This window comes from Mauremys mutica, chromosome 10 (assembly GCF_020497125.1).
Source record: "Mauremys mutica isolate MM-2020 ecotype Southern chromosome 10, ASM2049712v1, whole genome shotgun sequence".
In the NCBI taxonomy this organism is placed as follows: domain Eukaryota; kingdom Metazoa; phylum Chordata; order Testudines; family Geoemydidae; genus Mauremys; species Mauremys mutica.
This window is the reverse complement of record NC_059081.1, coordinates 75,005,240-75,027,181: the sequence shown is the minus strand read 5'-3', so window position 1 is coordinate 75,027,181 and position 21,942 is coordinate 75,005,240. Positions and strand designations below refer to the sequence as shown.

The 21,942-nt window shown below is 46.2% G+C and overlaps 1 protein-coding gene across 3 annotated transcripts in view; it reads left to right on the top strand.

Moving 5' to 3' along the window:
- The window catches only part of LOC123378711 (butyrophilin subfamily 1 member A1-like), a 272,728-nt gene that overhangs the window by 240,117 nt on the left and 10,669 nt on the right, over window positions 1-21,942 (top strand). For 2 of the 3 annotated variants that reach the window (XM_045032821.1, XM_045032820.1), the window contains exons 1-7: window positions 14,627-14,730; window positions 16,810-16,830; window positions 17,072-17,092; window positions 18,830-18,850; window positions 20,065-20,085; window positions 21,090-21,110; window positions 21,231-21,257. In XM_045032821.1, the coding sequence (XP_044888756.1) occupies window positions 14,727-14,730; window positions 16,810-16,830; window positions 17,072-17,092; window positions 18,830-18,850; window positions 20,065-20,085; window positions 21,090-21,110; window positions 21,231-21,257 (136 nt within the window). In that variant the 5' untranslated portion in view covers window positions 14,627-14,726. Of the gene's footprint in view, window positions 1-14,626; window positions 14,731-16,809; window positions 16,831-17,071; window positions 17,093-18,829; window positions 18,961-20,064; window positions 20,086-21,089; window positions 21,111-21,230; window positions 21,258-21,942 lie in introns of those variants that run through there. The other variant, XR_006582718.1, reaches the window with a different exon arrangement.

The following is a 21,942-nucleotide window of genomic DNA, read 5'->3' as shown; positions in this document are numbered from 1 at the left end:
TGGCAGCCAGCTGCCATGAGGCCTCTGGGCCTGGAGCAGGGCCGGCGCTTCCATTTAGGTGACCTAGGCAGTCACCTAGGGTGCCAGGATTTGGGGGGGGGGGCAGCCGGTCCCGCGGCTCCTGCGGGAGGACCACCGGAGCCGCGGGACCAGCGGACCCTCCGCAGGAACACCTGCGGGAGGTCCACCGGAGCCGCGGGACCAGCAGACCCTCCGCAGGAACGCCTGCGGCTTGTCCACCGGAGCCGCGGGACCGGTGGCGAAATGGGTAGAGCCGGCCCTGCGCCTAGGGCGCTAAAAACCCTGGCGCCGCTCCTGGCCTGGGGAAGTTAATTCACATCAATGTAGCAGTTCCCACTACACAGGTGCCAAGAACAATGTGATAAAACAGTGGTAATGATGCATCAGACTCCCCCCGGTGAAAATCCAGGTACCTCCAATGACTTCAATGGATCTAGGCCAACTTGCACCACATGAGAATGTGGCCCAACATTGTACCCAGTTGTAGAGCAGCCCATGTAAGTAGCTGTGTCCTCGGCAGCATCTCCAGTCACCAGTCCCCCCCGGCAGTGGGGTTTCCTTTTCTGGTTCCAGAGGGCTGCTCCTCAGGTTCCCTGTTGAATCTCATAGTGACATTGCTGTATTACAGACAGTGCAGAACGAAGGGCCCAGGAACACGAGACACAGCATGGTGAATGTGTTTGACTGAATGATGACTACGGATCTCAAGCAATGCACCCTGTGGGAAAAGAGCAGCATGTGAGACCTTCTCCTCAAAGAAAATGATTTCAGCTCACACCACCCTTCTGCAACAACATATCAGTTCTGCAGTGCAATGCATTAAATAGCTGCTATGTGGTACCCAGTCACAAAGCAGCCCATGGAACTAACTGTCTCACTACCAGCCTCTCTGGTCATCCCTCCTTTCCTTCCCAATTCCCTTTTCTGGCCTCACACGACCACTCCCCAGATCTCCTCCTGCAGCCAGAATGGACACGCGGCCTGAGAGCTTCGGAGACTTGAGTTCTCTGTTCATCCCATACCCTGTGCAGTGCTGGGTCCCAGTGCCAGCTCCCCTCACACACGCTGCCTCAGCCATTGGGCCGCAGCCCGGACCTGGGGGACAGACGAGTTTGTCTCCATGGTCTATAGGGTCCTTGGCTTCTCTTACAGCAAGGGGAACAATCAGTGCAGGCTCTGCTGGTGACATTCGTGTGCAATGGGGACAGGCTGAGATCCCAGCACATGCCACTTTCAGCAACTGCCCACAGGGGTCAGGGTTGGATTATTAAACTGAAAATAAACCCAAGGCACTGCGGGGAGGAGTTCCTGCTAGGGAAGGGAGCAGCTCTACCTGCTCACAGCTGCAAGAGGTTCTTTTAAAAAACTTTCCACAACAAAAGCAGCAGAGATTGGGGATAATGAAGTCATAGAAATGTAGAAGTGGAAGGGACCTCGAGAAGCCATCTAGTCCAGTCCCCTGCACCGAGGCAGGACTAACTATTATCTAGACCACCCCTGACAGGAGTTTCTCTAGCCTGTTCTTCAAAACCCCCAGTGACTGGGCTTCCAATCTCCCTGGAAAGGTTATTCCACAGCTTAAGGACCCTTATCATTGGACAGCTCCCCCCCACCCCCCAATATCTAACCTAAAGCTCCCTTGCTACACATTAAGCTGATTACTTCTTGTCCTGCCCTCAGTGGACATGGAGAACAATTGATCACAGTCCTCTTTATAACAGCCCTGAACAGATTTGAAGACTTTTATCAGGTCCCTTATCAGTCTTTTCTCAGGACTAAACATGGCCAGTTTTTAACTTCTCCACAGTCAGCTTTTCTAAACCTTTTACCATCTTTTTTGTTGCTCTCCTCTGGACTGTCTCCAATTTGTCCACCTCATAGACTCATAGACTTTAACGTCAGAAGGGACCATTACGATCATCTAGTCTGACCTCCTGCACAATGCAGGCCACAGAATCTCATCCACTCACGCCTGTAAGAAACCCCTAACCTATGCCTGAGTTACTGAAGTCCTCAAATCGTGGTTTGAAGACCTCAAGCTGCAGAGAATCCTCCAGCAAGTGACCTGCGCCCCACGCTGCAGAGTAAGTCGAAAAACCTCCAGGGCCTCTGCCAATCTGCCTTGGAGGAAAATTCCTTCCCGACCCCAAATATGGCAATCAGTTAAACCCTGAGCATGTGGGCAAGACTCACCAGCCAGCACCCAGGAAAGAATACTCTGTAGTAACTCAGATCCCACCCCATCTAATATCCCATCACAGACCACTGGGCATACTTACCTGCTGATAATCAAAGATCAATTGCCAAATTAATTGCCAAATTAGGCTATCCCATCATACCATCCCTTCCGTAAACTTATCAAGCTTAGTCTTAAAGCCAGATATGTCTTTTGCCCCCACTACTCCCCTTGGAAGGCTATTCCAGAACTTCACTCCTCTGATGGTTAGAAACCTTCGTCTAATTTCAAGTCTAAACTTCCTAGTGTCCAGTTTATATCCATTTGTTCTTGTGTCCACATTGGTACTAATCTTAAATAATTCCTCTCCCTCCCTAATATTTATCCCTCTGATATATTTATAAAGAGCAATCATATCCCCCTGTGACAGTGCTGCCCGTGAGAGCCAGCTGAGCTCACTCAATCAGGGTGAACTGCAAACCAAACGGGGCAGACAAACCCCAAACGCTGGTGGTTATTTCAATACTTAGATTTACCAACCAGCACAAAACAGCTTCTCTAGTACCTCACTGGTCACTTAGAAGTCCAAACCACGCAGTTCCCTTAAAGTGCCCAGCCTCAGGCCTCCGTCCAGACACACCTGTCAGATATGATGATGATTCCTGAGAATCTTACTTCATCATATAAAAGAAAAGGTTCTTCCAATCCCAAAGGATCAGCCACATACCCAGGTCCAATTATAACTTAGATCTTATCCAAAATACACGCTACAGCCAATTCTTATTAACTAAGCTAAAATTTATTAAAAAAGAAAAGAGAGAGAGTGTTGGTTAAAAGATCAATACACAGACAGACTTGAATTCAATTCTTGAGGTTCAGATACATAGTAGAGGTGAGCTTGTAGTTGCCAAAAGTCCTTTTAGAAATAGTCCATAGGTTACAGTCCTATGTCCATATTCAGGGTGGCTCCAGTCAATGACTGGGGATCTCAATCCTTGTGGCTTAAGGTTTCTCCCTCTTGAAACCCAAAGCAGCTCTGAGATGAAGAAGGATCGTGTCCCAGGCTTCTTATACATTTTCAGCAGCCTTTCGGCCTGAGAAAACTATAGGCTTAACTCCTTCTCCCAAACATCCTGGCAATTAGCACAGAGTAATTTATCCATTAAACAGTTTAGATACAGGTTAGCATAACCTTCAAAGAGACACATAGACAATAATACTATTTCACTCAAGTATCATCATAAATGTTAATATTCCTTTTTTGATCTTTAAATTAAAACTCTAGCAATGGACAAGACTTGTTTGCTGACATCACAAGACCTGAGCAAACATCTACCCTTCTACCTCTAACAATGCAGACTTGCATTTCAAAGCTCTAGTCATTTACATATCTTCCTAACCAGTCCTCAAGGTTCACCCATGGGTCAGGTCAGTCTATGAGTTAAAGAACTCTTTCTGGCCCTGTCACCTTTCAATGAGATATTATATTATACTCATAACGTCACACCCCCCTCAGCCTTCTTTTGGTTAGGCTAAACAAGCCAAGCTCTTTGAGTCTCCTTTCATAAGACAGGTTTTCCATTCCTCGGATCATCCTAGTAGCCCTTCTCTGTATTTGTTCCAGTTTGAATTCATCCTTCTTAAACATGGGAGACCAGAACTGCACACAGTATTCCAGATGAGGTCTCACCAGTGCCTTGTATAACGGTACTAATACCTACTTATCTTTGCTGGAAATACCTCGCCTGATACATCCTAAAACTGCATTAGCTTTTTTAACGGCCGTATCACATTGGTGGCTCATAGTCATCCTCCAAGGTCCTCCTCCTCCTCTGTTACTTCCAACTGATGTGTCCCCAATTTATAACCAAAATTCTTATTAATCCCTAAATGCATGACCTTGCACTTTTCACTATTAAATTTCATCCTATTACTAATACTCCAGTTTACAAGGTCATCCAGATCTTCCTGTAGGATATTCCGGTCCTTCTCTGTGTTAGCAATACCTCCCAGCTTTGTGTCATCCGCAAACTTTATTAGCACATTCCCACTTTTTGTGCCAAGGTCAGTAATAAAAAAATTAAATAAGATTGGTCGCAAAACCGATCCCTGAGGAACTCCACTAGTAACCTCCTTACAGCCTGACAGTTCACCTTTCAGTACGACCCGTTGTAGTCTCCCCTTTAACCAGTTCCTTATCCACCTTTCAGTTTTCATATTGATCCCCATCTTTTCCAATTTAACTAATAATTCCCCATGTGGAACCGTATCAAATGCCTTACTGAAATCGAGGTAAATTAGATCCACTGCGTTTCCTTTATCTAAAAAATCTGTTACCTTCTCAAAGAAGGAGATCAGATTGGTTTGGCACGATCTACCTTTTGTAAAACCATGGTGTATTTTGTCCCAATTACCATTGACCTCAATGTCCTTAACTATTTTCTCCTTCAAAAATTTTTCCAAGACCTTACATACTACAGATGTCAAACTAACAGGCCTATAGTTACTCGGATCACCTTTTTTCCCTTTCTTAAAAATAGGAACTATGTTAGCAATTCTCCAGTCATACGGTATAACCCCTGAGTTTACTGATTCATTAAAAATTCTTGCTAATGGGCTTGCAATTTCATGAGCCAGTTCCTTTAATATTCTTGGATGAAGATTATCTGGGCCCTCCGATTTTGTCCCATTAAGCTGTTCGAGTTTGGCTTCTACCTCGGATATGGTAATATCTACCTCCATATCCTCATTCCCGTTTGTCATCCTACCATTATCCCTAAGCTCCTCATTAGCCTCATTAAAGACTGAGGCAAAGTATTTGTTTAGATAATGGGCCATGCCTAGATTATCCTTAACCTCCATTCCATCCTCATTGTTTAGTGGTCCCACTTCTTCTTTCTTTGTTTTCTTCTTATTTATGTGGCTCTCTCCTAAAGCTGAGGCCTCGCTAGTGCAATATGGACTGGGACAATTATCTCGAGTGACTTATATAACAATCTGGCCAACACACCCCAGGATGCTATTAGCCCTTTTTAGCAACTGCAGTGCATTGCTGGCTCACATGCCGGTTTCGATCCATGATAATTCCCAGATCCTCTTCAGCAGTGCTACTGTTTTACCGTTTATTGTCCATTTTGTATACGTGTGTTTGATTTTTCCTTCCAAAGTGTTGTACGTTGCACTTGTCTCTGCTGAATTTCCTAGTGTTGATTTCAGACCAATTCTCCAGATTGCTGAGTAGAGGCAGTGATGTGCATTCAGAGATATCCTGTGTATTTTAGAATAGGCCTGAAAAATCATGTTTTTCACTTCATGTAATCAATTCTTGTCCACTATTTCCACCCCAGCGTGCATATGTCTGGCCTACTGTCGGGGTGGGGGAGTTAAGGTGGTAGTGAGAGAAGAGAGAAAGTTCTGTTCCTTGCTCTGTCAAGCTTTTTCTGTGGACTTTAAGCAAATCCTTATTCGCTTTGTGCCTCACTGTCTTCATCTGTATAAAAAGGGGATAACAGCCCTTCTCTGCCTCATACAGCTGTTGTGAAGTAAGTGCTCAGATACTATGAGGACAGAGGCTTTCTACCTACCTTGGATAGTCAGCAGTGCCGGCCTTTCCACACTGGCCTTGTCCCCAGCTCTTTCCATTTTATCCCAATTGTTTTCTAAGAGCCCCAGCTCTCAGCCTGCCGTGCTTGGATAAGAAGAGCAGTTTTCACTAAAATAAAATCTAGTCTAGCAGAAAATCTTGAGAATGAAACCAGAGTGACACCCAAAAGCTCACAAACAAAATAAATAAATAAAGGAAATGTAGGTTTTGTTTGTTCTCATAGAGTATCAGGGTTGGAAGGGACCTCAGGAGGTATCTAGTCCAACCCCCTGCTCAAAGCAGGACCAATCCCCAGACAGATTTTTGCCCCAGTTCCCTAAATGGCCCTCTCAAGGGCTGAACTCATACTCCTGGGTTTAGCAGGCCAATGCTCAAACCACTGAGCTAGCCTGTTTTAAAGCTCGTAAATCTGAAGCTTGGGGAACAATTTCAAGATTTTCACTTCAGCCACCAGGGCTAGAAACTTCCTTATTTTAGAAACTGACAGGCAAGAATCTCAGCTAGTCACATGCTTCCAGGAGCTGGGGGTTAAAGCAGCACTAACTAGTGTTGCCGGCACAGAGGGCCGAGGACAGCAACAGTGGGGGTTCGTTGCCCAGTGTGCGCCGCACTAATTAACACACCAGGGTGGAGAAGCAAACCAAGTTTATTTGAGCTCAAAAAGGTGCCAGGGAGAAAAAGCATTCTCAAATCCTGCACACAGATACAAGCGGTTTTTCTCTCTTTATACATAACTTCAGCTAAGCATTCCCATTACCCCCACACTCCTCATCCCCCTCTACCCCTCCCGTCTATTCCCATGTAGCAAATACATTATAAAGTAGCAATTACACTAAGCAGGTTAAATCATTCTTGGCAGCAAACAATTTATCTTGTTAGTGACTTTTTCTTCAACTGTTATCTTGTTTTACTTTCCTGGATCCGTTATTCTGCCCCCCCCCCCCCCCGCCTTAGCCAGGTGTAAGCAGGCCTCATCATTATCTCCTGGCAGTACCACGGTTGAGCTAGCTGTTGTACATTCCATTCTCGGTTACTGGCCTGCTAGGTTGATTAAAGTTCAAACATAAACATGGAAGCGCTTTGGTCAGACATGGAGTGACTTTAGTTCATTCAGGCCTACTACAGAAGGCTTTATTGACACTTATGGTTTTCCACCCTCCTGAGTTACCTAGAGTCATGCCTAGTGACACCAACACTAGCCTAGACTCATGATAACCCTAACTCTTCACCACTTCCCCCACGGCCCCCACCTGCCTCTCATGCTTCTCTGTCCCTTCCCCGGCACCCCCACACTTCTGCACCCCTTTCCCCTGCACCCCGCACACCTGCCTCTCACATGTCTCTGCCCCTTCTCCTCCCCTTTCCCCTGTTTCCCCACCACCGTCTTGTGACTCTTCTCCCCCAGAGAGACAGAGGCACTGGTGACAGGACGGGGGCCCTTGGGGGAGGGAGCAGCGGCACGGGTGGCAGAGCCCCTCAGGCGGAGCGGTGTGGGTGGTGGGACCCCTTGGGGGAGGGGGCCGAGCAGGATCGGGGTTGGGGTGGAGTGGGGGGTGGGGTATAGGCAGGGTCTCAGGGGGAGGAGGCTGAGCAGGGCTGGCCTCAGGTGGGGCAGGGATCGTGGCCACAGTCCAGGCACCGGTGGCCCCCCCACTTGTAGGGAGCTTCCAGTGCTCAGGCTTAGCCTCCCCAAATGTAGGAGTCACTTACCGCCCCCACCTCCCCACACAGCTGCCAACTCCATGGGTGCTCCGGGGCTGGAGCACCCGTGGAAAAAACCAGTGGGTGCTCAGCACCCACCGGCAGCTCTGCCAGTCAGCTCCTCCCCTTCCCCCCAGTGCCTCCCACGTGCTGCAATCAGCTGTTCAGTGGCATGCAGGAGGTGCTGGGGCGGGGAGTGGAGCAGAGACAGGAAGAGGCGGGGGAGGGGGCAGGATGGGGTGGGAAAGATGGGGTGGGGTGGGGGTGGGACGAGGCAGGGCAGGAGTGGGGATTTGGGGCGGGGGGGCGAGCCTGGGGCAGAGCAGGGGTCCAGCAACCCAGGGAATTTGGGAAGTCGGCACCTCCGTCTCCCCTGCTCCTGGCTGACCTAGCTATGCCAACAGGCGCCTGTGGTGTAGATCTGCTCTTCCTGTTCTACAAAGAAAATATGACCAGAGGCCCTGACCCTGCAGACACCGATCTGCACTGCTGTGCATTGTCCCCTGGACATCAACAGTAATTCCGGTGCCCAGGCTACAGAGACTTAGGCACACACTGAGCTTCCTTCTCAAGGTGTTGTCCCGTTGAAGTCGTGGCGCTCAGCGGGGTTACAGTAAACTGCCCGTTAGGCATTGGGGTCAAAGTAATCAATTAGAGGGCTTATGAACGCTGAGCTTGAGAGCCATATGCAATGAAACAAAGCTCGGGATAGGCTTTCATTTACTTATCTAGTTCTTTCCCTTTGTTTTCAAGGTGAACTCCAAGAAGAAATTAGTAAGTTATGACCTCCTCTGATGCAATGGTTTGTGTGGAGTTGCATGCTAGGCTGTGTCTACTCTGGCGACTGAACAACAAAACTGTTGTCGTTCAGAGGTGTTAACCCTCTCCCCCCCCGAAAGACAAACGTTTTGCCACAACAAGCGCCAGTGTGAACAGCACGTTGTTGGCAGGAGAGAGCGAACACTGCTCCTTGGGAGTGGAAATATTTTGTCAGCCAAAGAGCTACCAAACAGCAGCTACGCTGCCCAACTTTTAGTGACAGGGCTTTGCCGACAGTCATGTCGCTAAAAGCTGCGTAGTGTAGACAAAGCCCTAGTGAGCTGTGTAGGCTTAATTCACCTGTAGGGATATGACAGGACACCCCAGGATCTGTGAATACATTTAAAGTCTGGGATTTTCAAAAGCACCTAAGGCAGTTAGGCACTCACTTGCCACTGAATGTCAATGAAACTTGGGTCCCTTCAAACCTGGAAAATCCAAGCTCGGATCACAGCACCTAGCAAAATGTTGAGAAGTTGAGTACACCAGGTCCGGGCCTGCTAGGGACTCCATCACACCAGGGAAGCCTTCGGCTTGGGAGATCCAATTGCTTTTTAGGCCTTGTCTACACTACAAGACTATTTCGAATCAACTTAGTTCGAATTTGTGGATTCGACCTTATGAAGTCGAATTTGTGTATCCATACTAAATACACTAATTCGAATTTCTGAGTCCACATTCACGGGGCCAGCGTCGACTTTGGAAGCGGTGCACTGTGGGAAGCTATCCCACAGTTCCCGCACTCCCCGCTTCCCATTGGAATGCTGGGTAGAGCCCCCAATGCCTGCTGGGGGAAAAAATGTGCCGAGGGTGGTTTTGGGTAACTGTCATTATTGAACCGTCACTCCCGCCCTCTCTCCCTGAAAGCGCAGGCGGGAAATCTGTTCTCTTGTCAGTTACAGCGCGTACGCCACAGCACTGCGAGCATGGAGCCCGCTGCGATCATCGCTGCACTTATGGCCGTTGTCAACTCCTCGCACCTTATCGTCCACCTCTTCCACAGTCAGCTGCTGAGAAATCGGGCGAGGAGGCTCCGGCAGCGCGGTGAGGACAGGAAGTCACAGAGTGGCGCAGACCTCTCACAAAGCAGGGTACGCCGCGCCGTGGAGATCATGGTGGCAATGGGTCAAGTTCATGGTGTGGAACGGCGATTCTGGGCCCGGGAAACCAGCACGGACTGGTGGGACCGCATAGTGCTGCAGGTCTGGGATGAATCACAGTGGCTGCGAAACTTCAGGATGCGTAAGGGCACTTTCCTTGAACTCTGTGACTTGCTGGCCCCTGCCCTGAAGCGCCAGGACACCCGGATGCGAGCAGCCCTGACTGTGCAGAAGCGAGTGGCCATAGCCCTCTGGAAACTTGCAACGCCAGACAGCTACCGGTCAGTAGCGAACCACTTTGGCGTGGGCAAATCTACCGTGGGGGTTGCTGTGATGCAAGTATCCCACGCAATCGTTGAGCAACTGCTCTCAAAGGTAGTGACTCTGGGAAACATCCAGGTCGTCATAGATGGCTTCGCCGCGATGGGATTCCTAAACTGCGGTGGGGCTATAGATGGGACTCACATCCCTATCCTGGCACCAGCCCACCAGGCCAGCGAGTACATTAACCGAAAGGGCTACTTTTCTATGGTGCTGCAAGCACTGGTGGACCATAGGGGACGTTTTACCAACATCTTCGTCGGGTGGGCGGGCAAGGTTCATGACGCGCGTGTGTTCAGGAACTCTGGTCTGTTTAGACGCCTCCAGGCAGGAACTTTCTTCCCGGACCACAAAATAACAGTTGGGGATGTGCAGATGCCTACAGTGATCCTCGGGGACCCAGCCTACCCGCTAATGCCCTGGCTCATGAAACCCTATACAGGCGCCTTGGACAGTGAGAAGGAACTCTTCAACTACCGGCTGAGCAAGTGCAGAATGGTGGTGGAGTGTGCTTTCGGACGTCTTAAGGGGAGGTGGTGGAGCTTACTGACTCGCTCGGACATCAGCGAAAAGAATATCCCTGTAGTTATTGCTGCTTGCTGTGTGCTCCACAATGTCTGTGAGAGCAAGGGCGAGACCTTTTTGGCCGGATGGGAGGTTGAGGCAAATCGCCTGGCTGCTGTTTACGCTCAGCCAGACACCCGTGCCGAAAAACTATCCCAGCGGGAAGCGCTGTGTATCCGTGAGGCTTTGAAAGCAAGTTTCCTCGGAGAGCAGGGTAACCTATGACTCTACACTTGATTTTAAGAGAAGCTGATCCTGGGCCTGTGTCTCTATGTGTTGAGTGAGATCTGCGGTTACATACCCCGTTCTCCAAGTTTCCCCCACTTCCAAAACACGTTTTTAAACAAATTAAATGGAACAGTTATTTTTAATAAATCTTTCCTTTACTTTGCATTTCTGTTCAGGGTTTGAAACATGGACGCATACTGTGCTGGGTACGGTGTGCACTGATGTACAGACCGCTTGTACAATACAGGACGGACAGCCTCCTGCTCCTACATAGGTCTCTGGGGTGGGGGACGGTTTCAAGTGGTTGTGCATGTAGGGGTGGGTTTGCAGGAAGGGGTGAGTGGTGCCGTCTTTGCATAGGGATTTGGATGCAGGCTCTGGGCTGTGGGTTTGGGCGTAGGAAGGGGTGAGGGGTGTGGGGGAAGGGTGAGTATCTGTCCGTGGATGAGGGCTCTTGTTGGGGCTCAGGGCAGCGGAGAGGATCGCGCCTACGGTGGAAGTGCATGGTAAGGGCAGCATGCCTTAACATTAGGGGGTGGCAGGCGCTAGGACCGTGGACAAGCGTACACATCACAGAATGACCCGGGGCAGCATACACCACACAGAGGGACCCTGGTGACTACTGAATGCAGTCTGTGTGTGCCCTGCAGTTGATCCTGCCCCCGATAGTCTGTACCCTGCTAATGTAGGCTATCCCGTGCAATTATAAATCCCCTGCCCCCCCCCACATACACAGGATTCAGAAAAGAAATTAGTGACGGAAAGAGTGAACAACAGCAAACAGCTTTTATTAATCTACTACATAGTGGGGTGATGAAACTTGGATTTGGGACTGGGTGATCCTGTAAGGGAAGCGCTTCTAAACAGTTATAGCGTCAGAGGTGTGTGGAACATTAGCGCTCAGCTGTGGTGCAGTGACAGTTCTCACGGCCCCTACCGCCCCTCCGTCTTGTAATTTTCGGTGAGGGGGGGACAGGACTTCTTGGCGTTGGAGGGTGGTTGCAGATACAGTGCAGGGGGGCTCTCTCCTCCTGCCTGCGGTCCTGCAGAACATCAACAAGGCGCCGGAGCGTGTCCGTTTGCTCCCTCATTAGCCCAAGCAGTGTTTGAGTCGCCTGATGGTCTTCCTGCCGCCACCTATCCTCCCGTTCGATGTGTGTGCGATGCTGTTGACATAGGCTCTCCCTCCACTGTCTCTGCTCTGCCGCCTCGGCTCTGGAGCAGGCCATCAGTTCCGCGAAAATCTCTTCCCGAGTCTTTTTCTTTCGCCGCCTAATCTGAGCCAGCCTCTGCGAGGGGGATGCCGGGGCAGTCCGGGAAAGAGCAGAAGCTGTGTGATGGGAAACAGTAAATGATTTCCTTGAACAGATACATGTTTGCGAACAGTGAACACAGTCTAGTCAGTTTCTCTGAACAAGACCATACAGGGCACCAAGTCTCACGAGATCTCAGGAAAAGTTCGAGATTTCGGAATACGCTCTGATTGGCGGTGCCATTGCACAGGAGAGCGGACAAGCGGGGAGAGACAGCATAATCCGTCTTGCAGACAGTCCTGGTAAGCCTTAAAGTAGATCATGCTTATCAGTTAGTGGATAGCTGTGCTCTCCTGCTAAAGGCAATCTGGAAAGCAGAAAGGCTGAGCCTTTTCCAGCCCCTCCCGCCAGTGCACGGGAAAGATCAATGTCTGCTTGTTCTCTGTGGCCTCCAGCACGTGGCTGTTAAGCGAGGGTCGTTGTTATGCAACCTAATTGTAAACCGTTAACAATAGTAACAATACACTAATTGCCCGACTTAGATGCAGCCTGTCCAGAACGACATCACCCTGAGGCGGGTCACTCGCAGTCAGAGAGAGCGGATGCTACTGGAAGCCCTGCACAGACCAGGACCATATGCAGCAATGCTGGTGGAGGCGATGATTCCTCTCTACATTAGGATGTCCTGGCGCGGAAGAGTGTGCTTCCATGGAGCACAGAATAAGGCACCTCTCCCCAGGAACCTCCTGCGGAGGCTTTTCGAGCTGCTCTCTGAGAGCTTTCTTGAACTGTCCCAAGAGGATTATTGTTCAATCCCTATATGTGTGGACCTACTATTTATATAGTTTGACATGTAAAATTTTGTATATAGTATTTCTATTTTTTCTATACCCGTTTTTTAAAAAATAAAAGTTTCCATGTTTATAGCACTTACCGCCTGATCCTTCCCCTGATTCTGAGTCCGGGTTAACGGGCGGGGAGGGTTGGTAGGGGATCTCTGTGAGGGTGATGAAGAGATCCTGACTGTCAGGGCAAGCGGTATTGTGTTCGCTGTCGCCTGCGCCGTCCTCCACAAACCCTTCCTCATCTTCCCCATTGGCGAACATCGCCGAGGAACTGTCCAGGTACACTATGCCATCCTCAGAGTCCACGGTCACTGGTGGGGCAGTGGTGGCAGACCCACCGAGAATGGCATGCAGTGCCTCGTAGAAGCGGCATGTCTGGGGCTGTGCTCCGGAGCGTCCGTTTGCCGCTCTGACTTTTTGGTAACCTTGTCTCAGGTCCTTGACTTTCACGCGGCACTGCATCGCATCCCGGCTGTATCCTTTCTCTATCATTGCTTTAGAGACCTTCTCGAAGGTCTTTGCATTCCGCTTGTTGGAGCGCAGCTCCGAGAGCACAGACTCCTCGCCCCACACAGCGATCAGATCCAGGACTTCCCGGACTGTCCATGCTGGGGACCTCTTTCTATTCTTGGATTGGCCGGACTCCTCTGCTGGAGAGCTCTGCATCGTTGCAGGTGCCGCGGAGCTCGCCCCGATGTCCAGCCAGGACGTCAGATTCAAAGTGCCCAGACAGGAAAATGAATTCAAATTTTCCCGGGTCATTTCCTGTGTGGCTGGTCAGAGAATCCAAGCTCGGACTGCTGTCCAGAGCGTCAACACAGTGGTGCACTGTGGGATAGCTCCTGGAGCTACTAAGTTCGATTAGCATCCACACCTAGCCTAATTCGAGCTAGCCATGTCGAATTTAGCGCTACTCCACCTGTCGAGGTGGAGTACCAAATTCGAACTAAAGAGCCCTCTAGTTCGAATTAAATGGCTTCCTGGTGTGGACGGTTGAGCGGTTAGTTCGAATTAACGCTGCTAAATTCGAATTAAAGTCCTAGTGTAGACCAGGCCTTAGTCTAGACATCAAAGGGGCCCACAGAGTAGCAGAAAATCCAGTCTTCTGCCTCAGCCACATCATTATTAATTATTGTTATAAAAATGCTGGAATGTGTTGCCCAAGTTGTAATCTTCGGCATAAGGTGTACAGCTGGGCTGGGGGGGGTTCTTTTCTTTTCTTTTCTTTTTTTGGGGGGGGGAGTGTAAATTCACTGAAACATGTTTTTCAGGTCCCTGAAACTATTTGCAAATTTGGGCTGAATTCACTGAATAATTTCAATGGAAAACACTTAAGAATTCAGAAATGGTAAAATGGTTTGTTTAAAAAAAGTGAATTCAAATCAATGTTTCATTTCAAAAGTGTCAATCTGAATTGATATTTTGTTTCAAAATAGCCATTCAAATTGATATTCAAAACAGTTTGTTCAACCAAACTGTTTTGTTTTTTTCATTCCTCATTTTGTGAAGGAAAAAACAAACTGAAACAACAAACGTTGGGTGGGGGGGGGCGATGGTCAGTTTGGCCACTGATCAGAAAAGTCAACAATTCACTGAGTTACACAGCTGCTAACAGCTCTTATTCTGTTAACAAGAAAAATAGAAAAACAAGCCATATCCTCAAATTGTTAGTAAAGTATGAGTGATTTTAAGGTCTAGTTTTTCATTCTTTCCACATGTATAACTCCCAGAGTAGTTGTTAGGAGTTTGGAATGCACAAAAAAATGGAAAAAAATTCAGTAACAAGTGAGTAGACAAAAACATATTCCACCCATCAAAATAGTAATGCTTTTAAAATAATGTTAAGAGCCCGACCCTACACAGGATTACACATGTGAATAATACTCTTCCTGTGCATAAAGATTTGCAAAATTGGGCATATCTAACACATTTCTGACATGTAAGCTTAGGGGAAACATATACAATAATACGCGTGAATAATTTTGTGCTTATAATGAAAACTGTATCTGTAGGCACCTGGACAGGAGCAGGGCATTATAGCAATTTGTATCTGTTTTGCTTTTTCTTCTTTCCGTAGGGAGATTGCAGGCAGAAATGGGTAAGTTAGCTTTTTCCTCATTTTCCCTTCTGTAAATAGTCATCTCACATTAAGGATTTTAACTCTGTTCTCCAGCGCAGTCCCCCTCCCTCCCCAAGGTTCACTATGCACTAAGGTCACCAAAAGGCAATGGAAGAAACATGAAAGGGGACAGAAATAAAGTTTCCAACAGAAACTCTGATGCTGTTTTATTGTTCGCTGTAGCATCCAAGTGATTATAGGCCGGGGCCCCAATTCAGCATAGCACCTAAGCAAGTGTTTAACTTTAGTCTTGTAACACATGCTGAAGTGTGTTTAAGCTTACCAAACTGCTCAAGACAGTTAAGACCAAAGCAGACTGTGAAGAACTTCCAAAAGATCTCACAAAACTAAGTGATTGGGCAACAAAGTGGCAAATGAAATTTAATGTGGATAAATGTAAAGTAATGCACATTGGAAAAAATAACCCCAACTATACATACAATATGATGGGGGCTAATTTAGCTACAACGAGTCAGGAAAAAGATCTTGGAGTCATCGTGGACAGTTCTCTGAGGATGTCCACGCAGTGTGCGGAGGTGGTCAAAAAAGCAAACAGGATGTTAGGAATCATTAAAAAGGGGATAGAGAATAAGACTGAGAATATATTATTGCCCTTATATAAATCCATGGTACGCCCACATCTCAAATACTGTGTACAGATGTGGTCACCTCATCTCAAAAAAGATATTCTAGCGCTAGAAAAGGTTCAGAAAAGGGCAACTAAAATGATTAGGGGTTTGGCGAGGGTCCCATATGAGGAAAGATTAAAGAGGCTAGGACTCTTCAGCTTGGAAAAGAGGAGACTAAGGGGGGATATGATAGAGTTATATAAAATCATGAGTGATGTGGAGAAAGTGGATAAGGAAAAGTTATTTACTTATTCCTATAATACAAGGACTAGGGTTCACCAAATGAAATTAATAGGCAACAGGTTTAAAACAAATAAAAGGAAGTTCTTCTTCATGCAGCGCACAGTCAACCTGTGGAACTCCTTACCTGAGGAGGTTGTGAAGGCTAGGACTATAACAGGGTTTAAGAGAGAACTGGATAAATTCATAGAGGTTAAGTCCATTAATGGCTATTAGCCAGGATGGGTAAGGAATGGTGTCCCTAGCCTCTGTTCGTCAGAGGATGGAGATGGATGGGAGGAGAGAGATCACTTGATCATTTCCTGTTAGGTTCACTCCCTCTGGGACACCTGGCATTGGCCACTGTCGGTAGACAGGATACTGGGCTAGATGGACCTTTGGTCTGACCCAGTACGGCCGTTCTTATGTTCTTATGTAAGTGCTTTCCTGAATTGGGCCATAACGTAATTGAGTTGTGGCATACAAGGGACAGTCTAAACCTATTAGATTGGCATTATCAAAAGCACCTGGGACTGGCCTAAATTTGCTCTTACTGAAGTCAGTGGTGAAACTCCCACTAACTTCAGTGGGAACAGAGCTAGGAAAATACTGCCATCAATCTTTATAGTAAAAGCAACAGCACTGATAAAGACCCAGAGAATTGTAGAAATGCAGAACTGGAAGGGACCTCAAGAGGTCTTCTAGTCCTGCCATTTCCCCCCATCCTGCCTTGGTACATGTAGGTGAAGCATACCTAGACCGTCCCTGACAGTGTTTGTCTGACCTGTTCTTAAAAACCTCCAGTGATGGAGATTTCACACCCTCCCTAGCTAGAAAAGCAAATAAATATTGAAGGCTCAAGTCATATCAACAAACTATTCGCATTTTAGGATTTGATCCTGCTGTCTTTGCACTCTCGATTACCAGTGAAGCCAAGAGGAGATTAGGGTCTGTGAAGCAGGATTGGCCTGAATCCTACAAATAATTCAGAGCTGTCAACCTTTGAAAGGATTGATCTGTATGTGTAGTGAATCCATAAGGGTAATGCAACACGAAAGAAAATGTTAGTACTGATGATCTTGATACTGGGAATTAATTTAAAAATGAAAAAAAAATCCTTGAAATTTTTATTCACTTAAAGTTCTTAAATAATTTAAATGAAAATATTAAATGAATGATATAATTTGTATTTGTTTTTGTTTTATTTTAGGGAAACACCTTGACAATATCAGTAAGTTTTATTTTTCTTCTAATGAAACATCTAAGTTTTAGGCAGTAAAGAAAAATCCCATGTAATAACAATTGAACCCAGATATTGCAAAGACTTAAGCCAATATGTAACTTTACGCAATTCAGTGGGACTACTACACATGAATAAGTGCTTGCAGGATCAGGCCTAAATCTGGATGCACTCGGATAAAATATTACAAGCGTCTAATTATTTATGTGGATTTCTTTCTCTCTCTTTTTAGGTGAACTCCATGAAGAAATTAGTAAGTTATATTTCCCCCAGTCGAAACTCTTTTTGGAGGGTGTTACTTTCCATTATAACATCATTTTATTTTTCTACCCTGAAAACTCCTGCAGCTTTAGATTAGACATACAGTGAATGATTTGATGTAAAGAAGCAATGTGAGAAAATGTTTAAGTGACTAGAAGTCAGGGGTACAGACTCAGAATGCTGACTGAGAGTTGCAGCAGCACCTGGGCAGAGAAGTCAGTAATGGCTCCCTGGCCAGTTCTACACAGACCCCAGTCTTACTGAAGAGTAGAGTAGAGGGGTGGAATTTGTCAACCAATTTTATTTTTTTTGGGGGGGGGAAGGAAATTCAGTGACATTAAAATGTTTTGAGAATTCATGTTGAATTTTCCAAATTGTTTGGGTGTAAAAAATCTGAAGAAATTGAAACGTTTTGTTTTCACATTTTCAAAATGAAACATTGAGTTTTTGATTCAAAGTGACTTTTTGTTTTGAAAATGCCTTTATTTTTTTAAAAAGATGCTTGAAATCAGAACAAGACATTTCATTTCAGGTCAGACAAAATATTTTGGTCAAGCTGGAACTAATTTTTTACTGAGCTTTTTATTCACTGAGAGTAACTCAGTAAAAAATCTTTGTGGTTCAACCTGAAATGCACCACTCCCCGCCAATTATTTGGAATTGCTGAGATCTGAAAAACATGTTATTCACCCAGCTTTAGATTACAGCAGCCTATGGGCTATTCTAATCCATACCACCTGGCTGCAGCTAATATAAATCTTGTCCACCAGCCAGAGGTTACCAGCAGGCACTGCTTTCTAGCCACACCCACTCCTTATTTGTTGCATGGTCCCATTGCGGTGGGCTGCAGAGTGGTTGTGCAGAAGCTGGCCATGCTAGTTCAAATCCTGCTAGAGACTTGCCTGTGCTGGGGAAGACGTCAGCTGCTTCCTGGCTCTTTTGAACCACTCACATGACATGAAGGCTCTAGATTGCATGACAAATGTCTCCCGTACCTCAGCCATATCAGCATTAGCCTCCAGATGCTATGATATTGTTATTTGGAGTACTGTGTCCAGTTTTGCCCTGACCCACTATAGAAAGGATGTGGACAAATTGGAGAGAGTCCAGCGGAGGGCAACAAAAATGATCGAGAGCTGGGGCACATGATCTATGAGGAGATGCTGAGGGAACTGGGCTTGTTTAGTCTGTAGAAGAGAAGAGTGAGGTGGGATTTGATAGCAGCCTTCAAGTACCTGAAGCAGGGTTCCAAAGAGGATGGAGCTCGGCTGTTGTCAGTGGTAGCAGAAGTGGCTACAACTTGGAAGAGAGAGAGGCAACACTGGAGCCAGAAGGAGGGGAAAGGGTATAATGGAGAGATGTCCCAGTTTAGAAGAAAGTTAAACCAATCCATATTAAGGATAAGGAAAGTAGAAAGGCTAAAGACTGAGTTATAGACCCGAATGAATATTAACTGTTCAAGTGGTGTTAGTGGTTACCATTCTAGGGCCTACTCTTGCAATCTCTGCACACCTCAGACTCCCAGAAGCAGAACGGGGCCCCACTTCTAGAAACAGTTCAAACCTGTAAACCTTAGAATTTTTATTTTCACTTGTAGCCAGAAAATCCACAATATGGACAGAAATGTAATTAACGATTATCTAGACAATATAAAATGGAGAATATAAATCTTTGTTCATTGAAAAAACTCTTAAATAGTTTGTATTTAATTCTGTTTGCTTTATTTTAGGGGCACATCTTGAAAATATTAGTAAGTTCAATTTTTATCCCAATCTAACCTCTCCGTTGAAGTTGTACACAGTTAAATTGTTGTTGTTTTTAATTAAAGGAATAATGTCAATTTGAAAATCAAATGCACGAACTTTGGCCGCTATTCAGACGGCACAGCAGCTCAGTCATTTGCAGGATTGGGGTGTTTGTAACAAATCGTTGTCTATAAAATGGTATGTCAGAATAAAAACAGACTTTGATAATAATGTTACGGTCTGTCCTTTCATTCCTTGCACACATGCCACTCCCAGTGCAATCAAAGGGTGATGGGCTGGGAGGAATAGTAATCAAAGTATTCTGAATTTTGATTTTTCATCATCATCATCATCATTTTTATTTCCAATGACCAAAAAGGGGCAGGGAAAATGTCAACCAAATTGTCACATGCCCTCCCCCCTCAAACACAAACTATTTTCTCACCAGCTCTAACAATTAATAATCAGACCTAAAGACACCTTGCGCTGCAAAACTGTAAATCTTAAAAAAATTATATTGGAGCCCTGAGCCAACATATTCTTAAACTTATGCTTCATTTTCAGCACACAGATGGTCTTGCTGAAGTCAGTGGGAGTACTCGCATGCTTAACATTGCGTACGAGCATCACTCTTTGTGTCACCAGTGCCTTTGAGTCCAAGCCTGCAAGTGTTTACATGCATGAGTAACTTTATTCATGGGCCTGAGTGTTGGTCAGATTGGGTGTTTATAATGCATTTTTGACCTGTAATCTTAGCTCCTGATCCTGAGTTTGGAGCCATGCGAGTGAACTGTTTGAATTCAGCCCCACTGATTTCAGTGTAGATTCAGGCCTTTAGAATACCACCAGGAAGGTACACGTTAATAGTAATGAATAGCCATGATCCTTCTGCATTATACAACCCACTGGTGAATGTGTTACAGGCCTGCCTGCATACTGCTCTACATACAATATGAGTCTGCTACAGACCCTTGCTAAATCTACAGCAATTTGGTCTTTTTTTTTAGCTCTGGAAGTCCCCACTTAAATCCCTGGTGAATCAGCCAAGATGGCGGCCATCACACTTGCATATGGTTAACTTTAAGTATGTGATTACTTCCACTGAAATAAATCAAGGCCTATGTACGTGAGCTGAATGACTATAATGAAAAGTGATCTATACATTTCCATATATGCTAAGAGAATTTTTAATTGCCTTTTCCCTTTCTTTTTATTTAAGGTGAACTGAATGAAAACATTAGTAAGCTATATTTTCTCATTTCTGTGTGGATTGCATCTTCTCATGACATTGTCCATCTACTGTTCTCCCCAGACAGGAACTGCAGGCTGAATTCAAACACACACAGGGCCGGCTCCAGACCCCAGCGCGCCAAGCGCGCGCTTGGGGCGACGTCCCGCGGGAGGGTGGCAGGCGGCTCCGGTGGACCTCCCGCAGGCATGCCCGCGGAAGGTGCGCTGGTCCCGCGGCTCCGGTGGAGCATCCGCAGGCACCCTCTGCAGGCACGTCTGCGGGAGGTTCACCGGAGCCGCGGGACCGGCGACCGCCAGAGCGCCCCCTGCGGCATGCCGCCCTGCTTGGGGCGGCGCAAATCCTAGAGCCGCCCCTGAACACACAACAAATGATTTGTCACCAAGAAAGATTGTGAGATAGTGATTAAAACTGAGAGTATTGAATAGATATGCTGGTCCACATTCTCAGCCACCTAATGAAACTGTGTGACAGACGTTCTGAGTTTTGACAAGCTCTAGTCTGGAGTATTGTAGTACTTCCTGTGGAATCACAGAAGTGTATTGGAACACTGCGAGTAACAACTCCAACACACACACGCAGGGCTTGACTTTGTACTAGGGTCCCAGATCAGATACAACAATATAGTAACGTACGAGACAACAATTTAACAGTAAGATAAAGATACAAGACTATCTGTTGGTAAGGAGTTCATCTACAGTGATCATCACATTGCATAAATTCACTGCCTACAACCCAGTCCCACCCTGTGTAGTGGTTGTGTATAGGATGTGGCCTTTAACCCCACGTAGGGCTAGAATAATTGATACTGGAAGATTTCAGAGGTGCCTTATCCATGGTTTGGAAGGGAATCATTCCCCAAGACTGATTAAAAAGTCTTGGCATGAGATGGTTTTGATGAAGGGGTTGGGCTTAATTTAATCTTGGGAGAAAAGCTCTTCCATAACATCTTTATTTCTGATTTTTTAATTATTATTACTATTATTATTATTTAGGTGGACTTCAAAGAGAACTTGGTAAGCGTTTCCCTCCCCCTCCCTTTTTCTGTAATGCATCCTTTTTTATTAATCAGATTCATCTTAACAATGAACTTATTCACATGAGTGCTCACCTTCATTTGATTTGCTTGGTTTCAGAATGGAGAAAAGCCCTAGTTTGTCCAAGTAAGTAAAGTTTGTATTTAGCTAATGTCCAAATTTCACTTTCTGGAGAGATCCTTGCTCCCTTTCTTTGTAGAAATAGTTTAAAACAACACAAAACACAAATAGGAAATAATGCAATAGTTTCTCTGGTTGAAATTTGAATGGTGAAGGTGGTTCCCCAAGTGAGCTGTATTGCTGGGGAATCTTCCTTTGGGAACAGGGAGAGGAGTGAATTAATATTTTTCTGGATAATACATGCTCAGGTAGTACTTGAATGGGATGCTGTCCTGATGTTATTCTGTGCACATTCATAGGGGAAGGACAGCCCAGTGGCTAGCGTGTTAGCCTAGAATTCTGAAGGCCTCAGTTCAGATCCCTTCTCCTGTGTGACATTGGGCAAATCACTTAGTTTCTCTTTTGCCAGAAGCTGGGAATGGGTGACAGAGGATGGGTCACTTGATGATTGCCCGTTCTGTTCATTCCCTCTGGGGCACCTGGAGTTGTCAGAAAACAGGATACTGGGTCAAACAATATATGCCATTCAACCCAAAACAAACACATTTTAAAATTTTTGGTTGACCCAAAATTATTATTTTTTATTTATTTTTGGTGTAAACCTAAAAATCAGTTATTTGCACAGTTCTGGGAGAAGAAGCCAAAGATGCACAAAACTTCCCACACCGGTTTCACCTGCTGCTCTATGGGT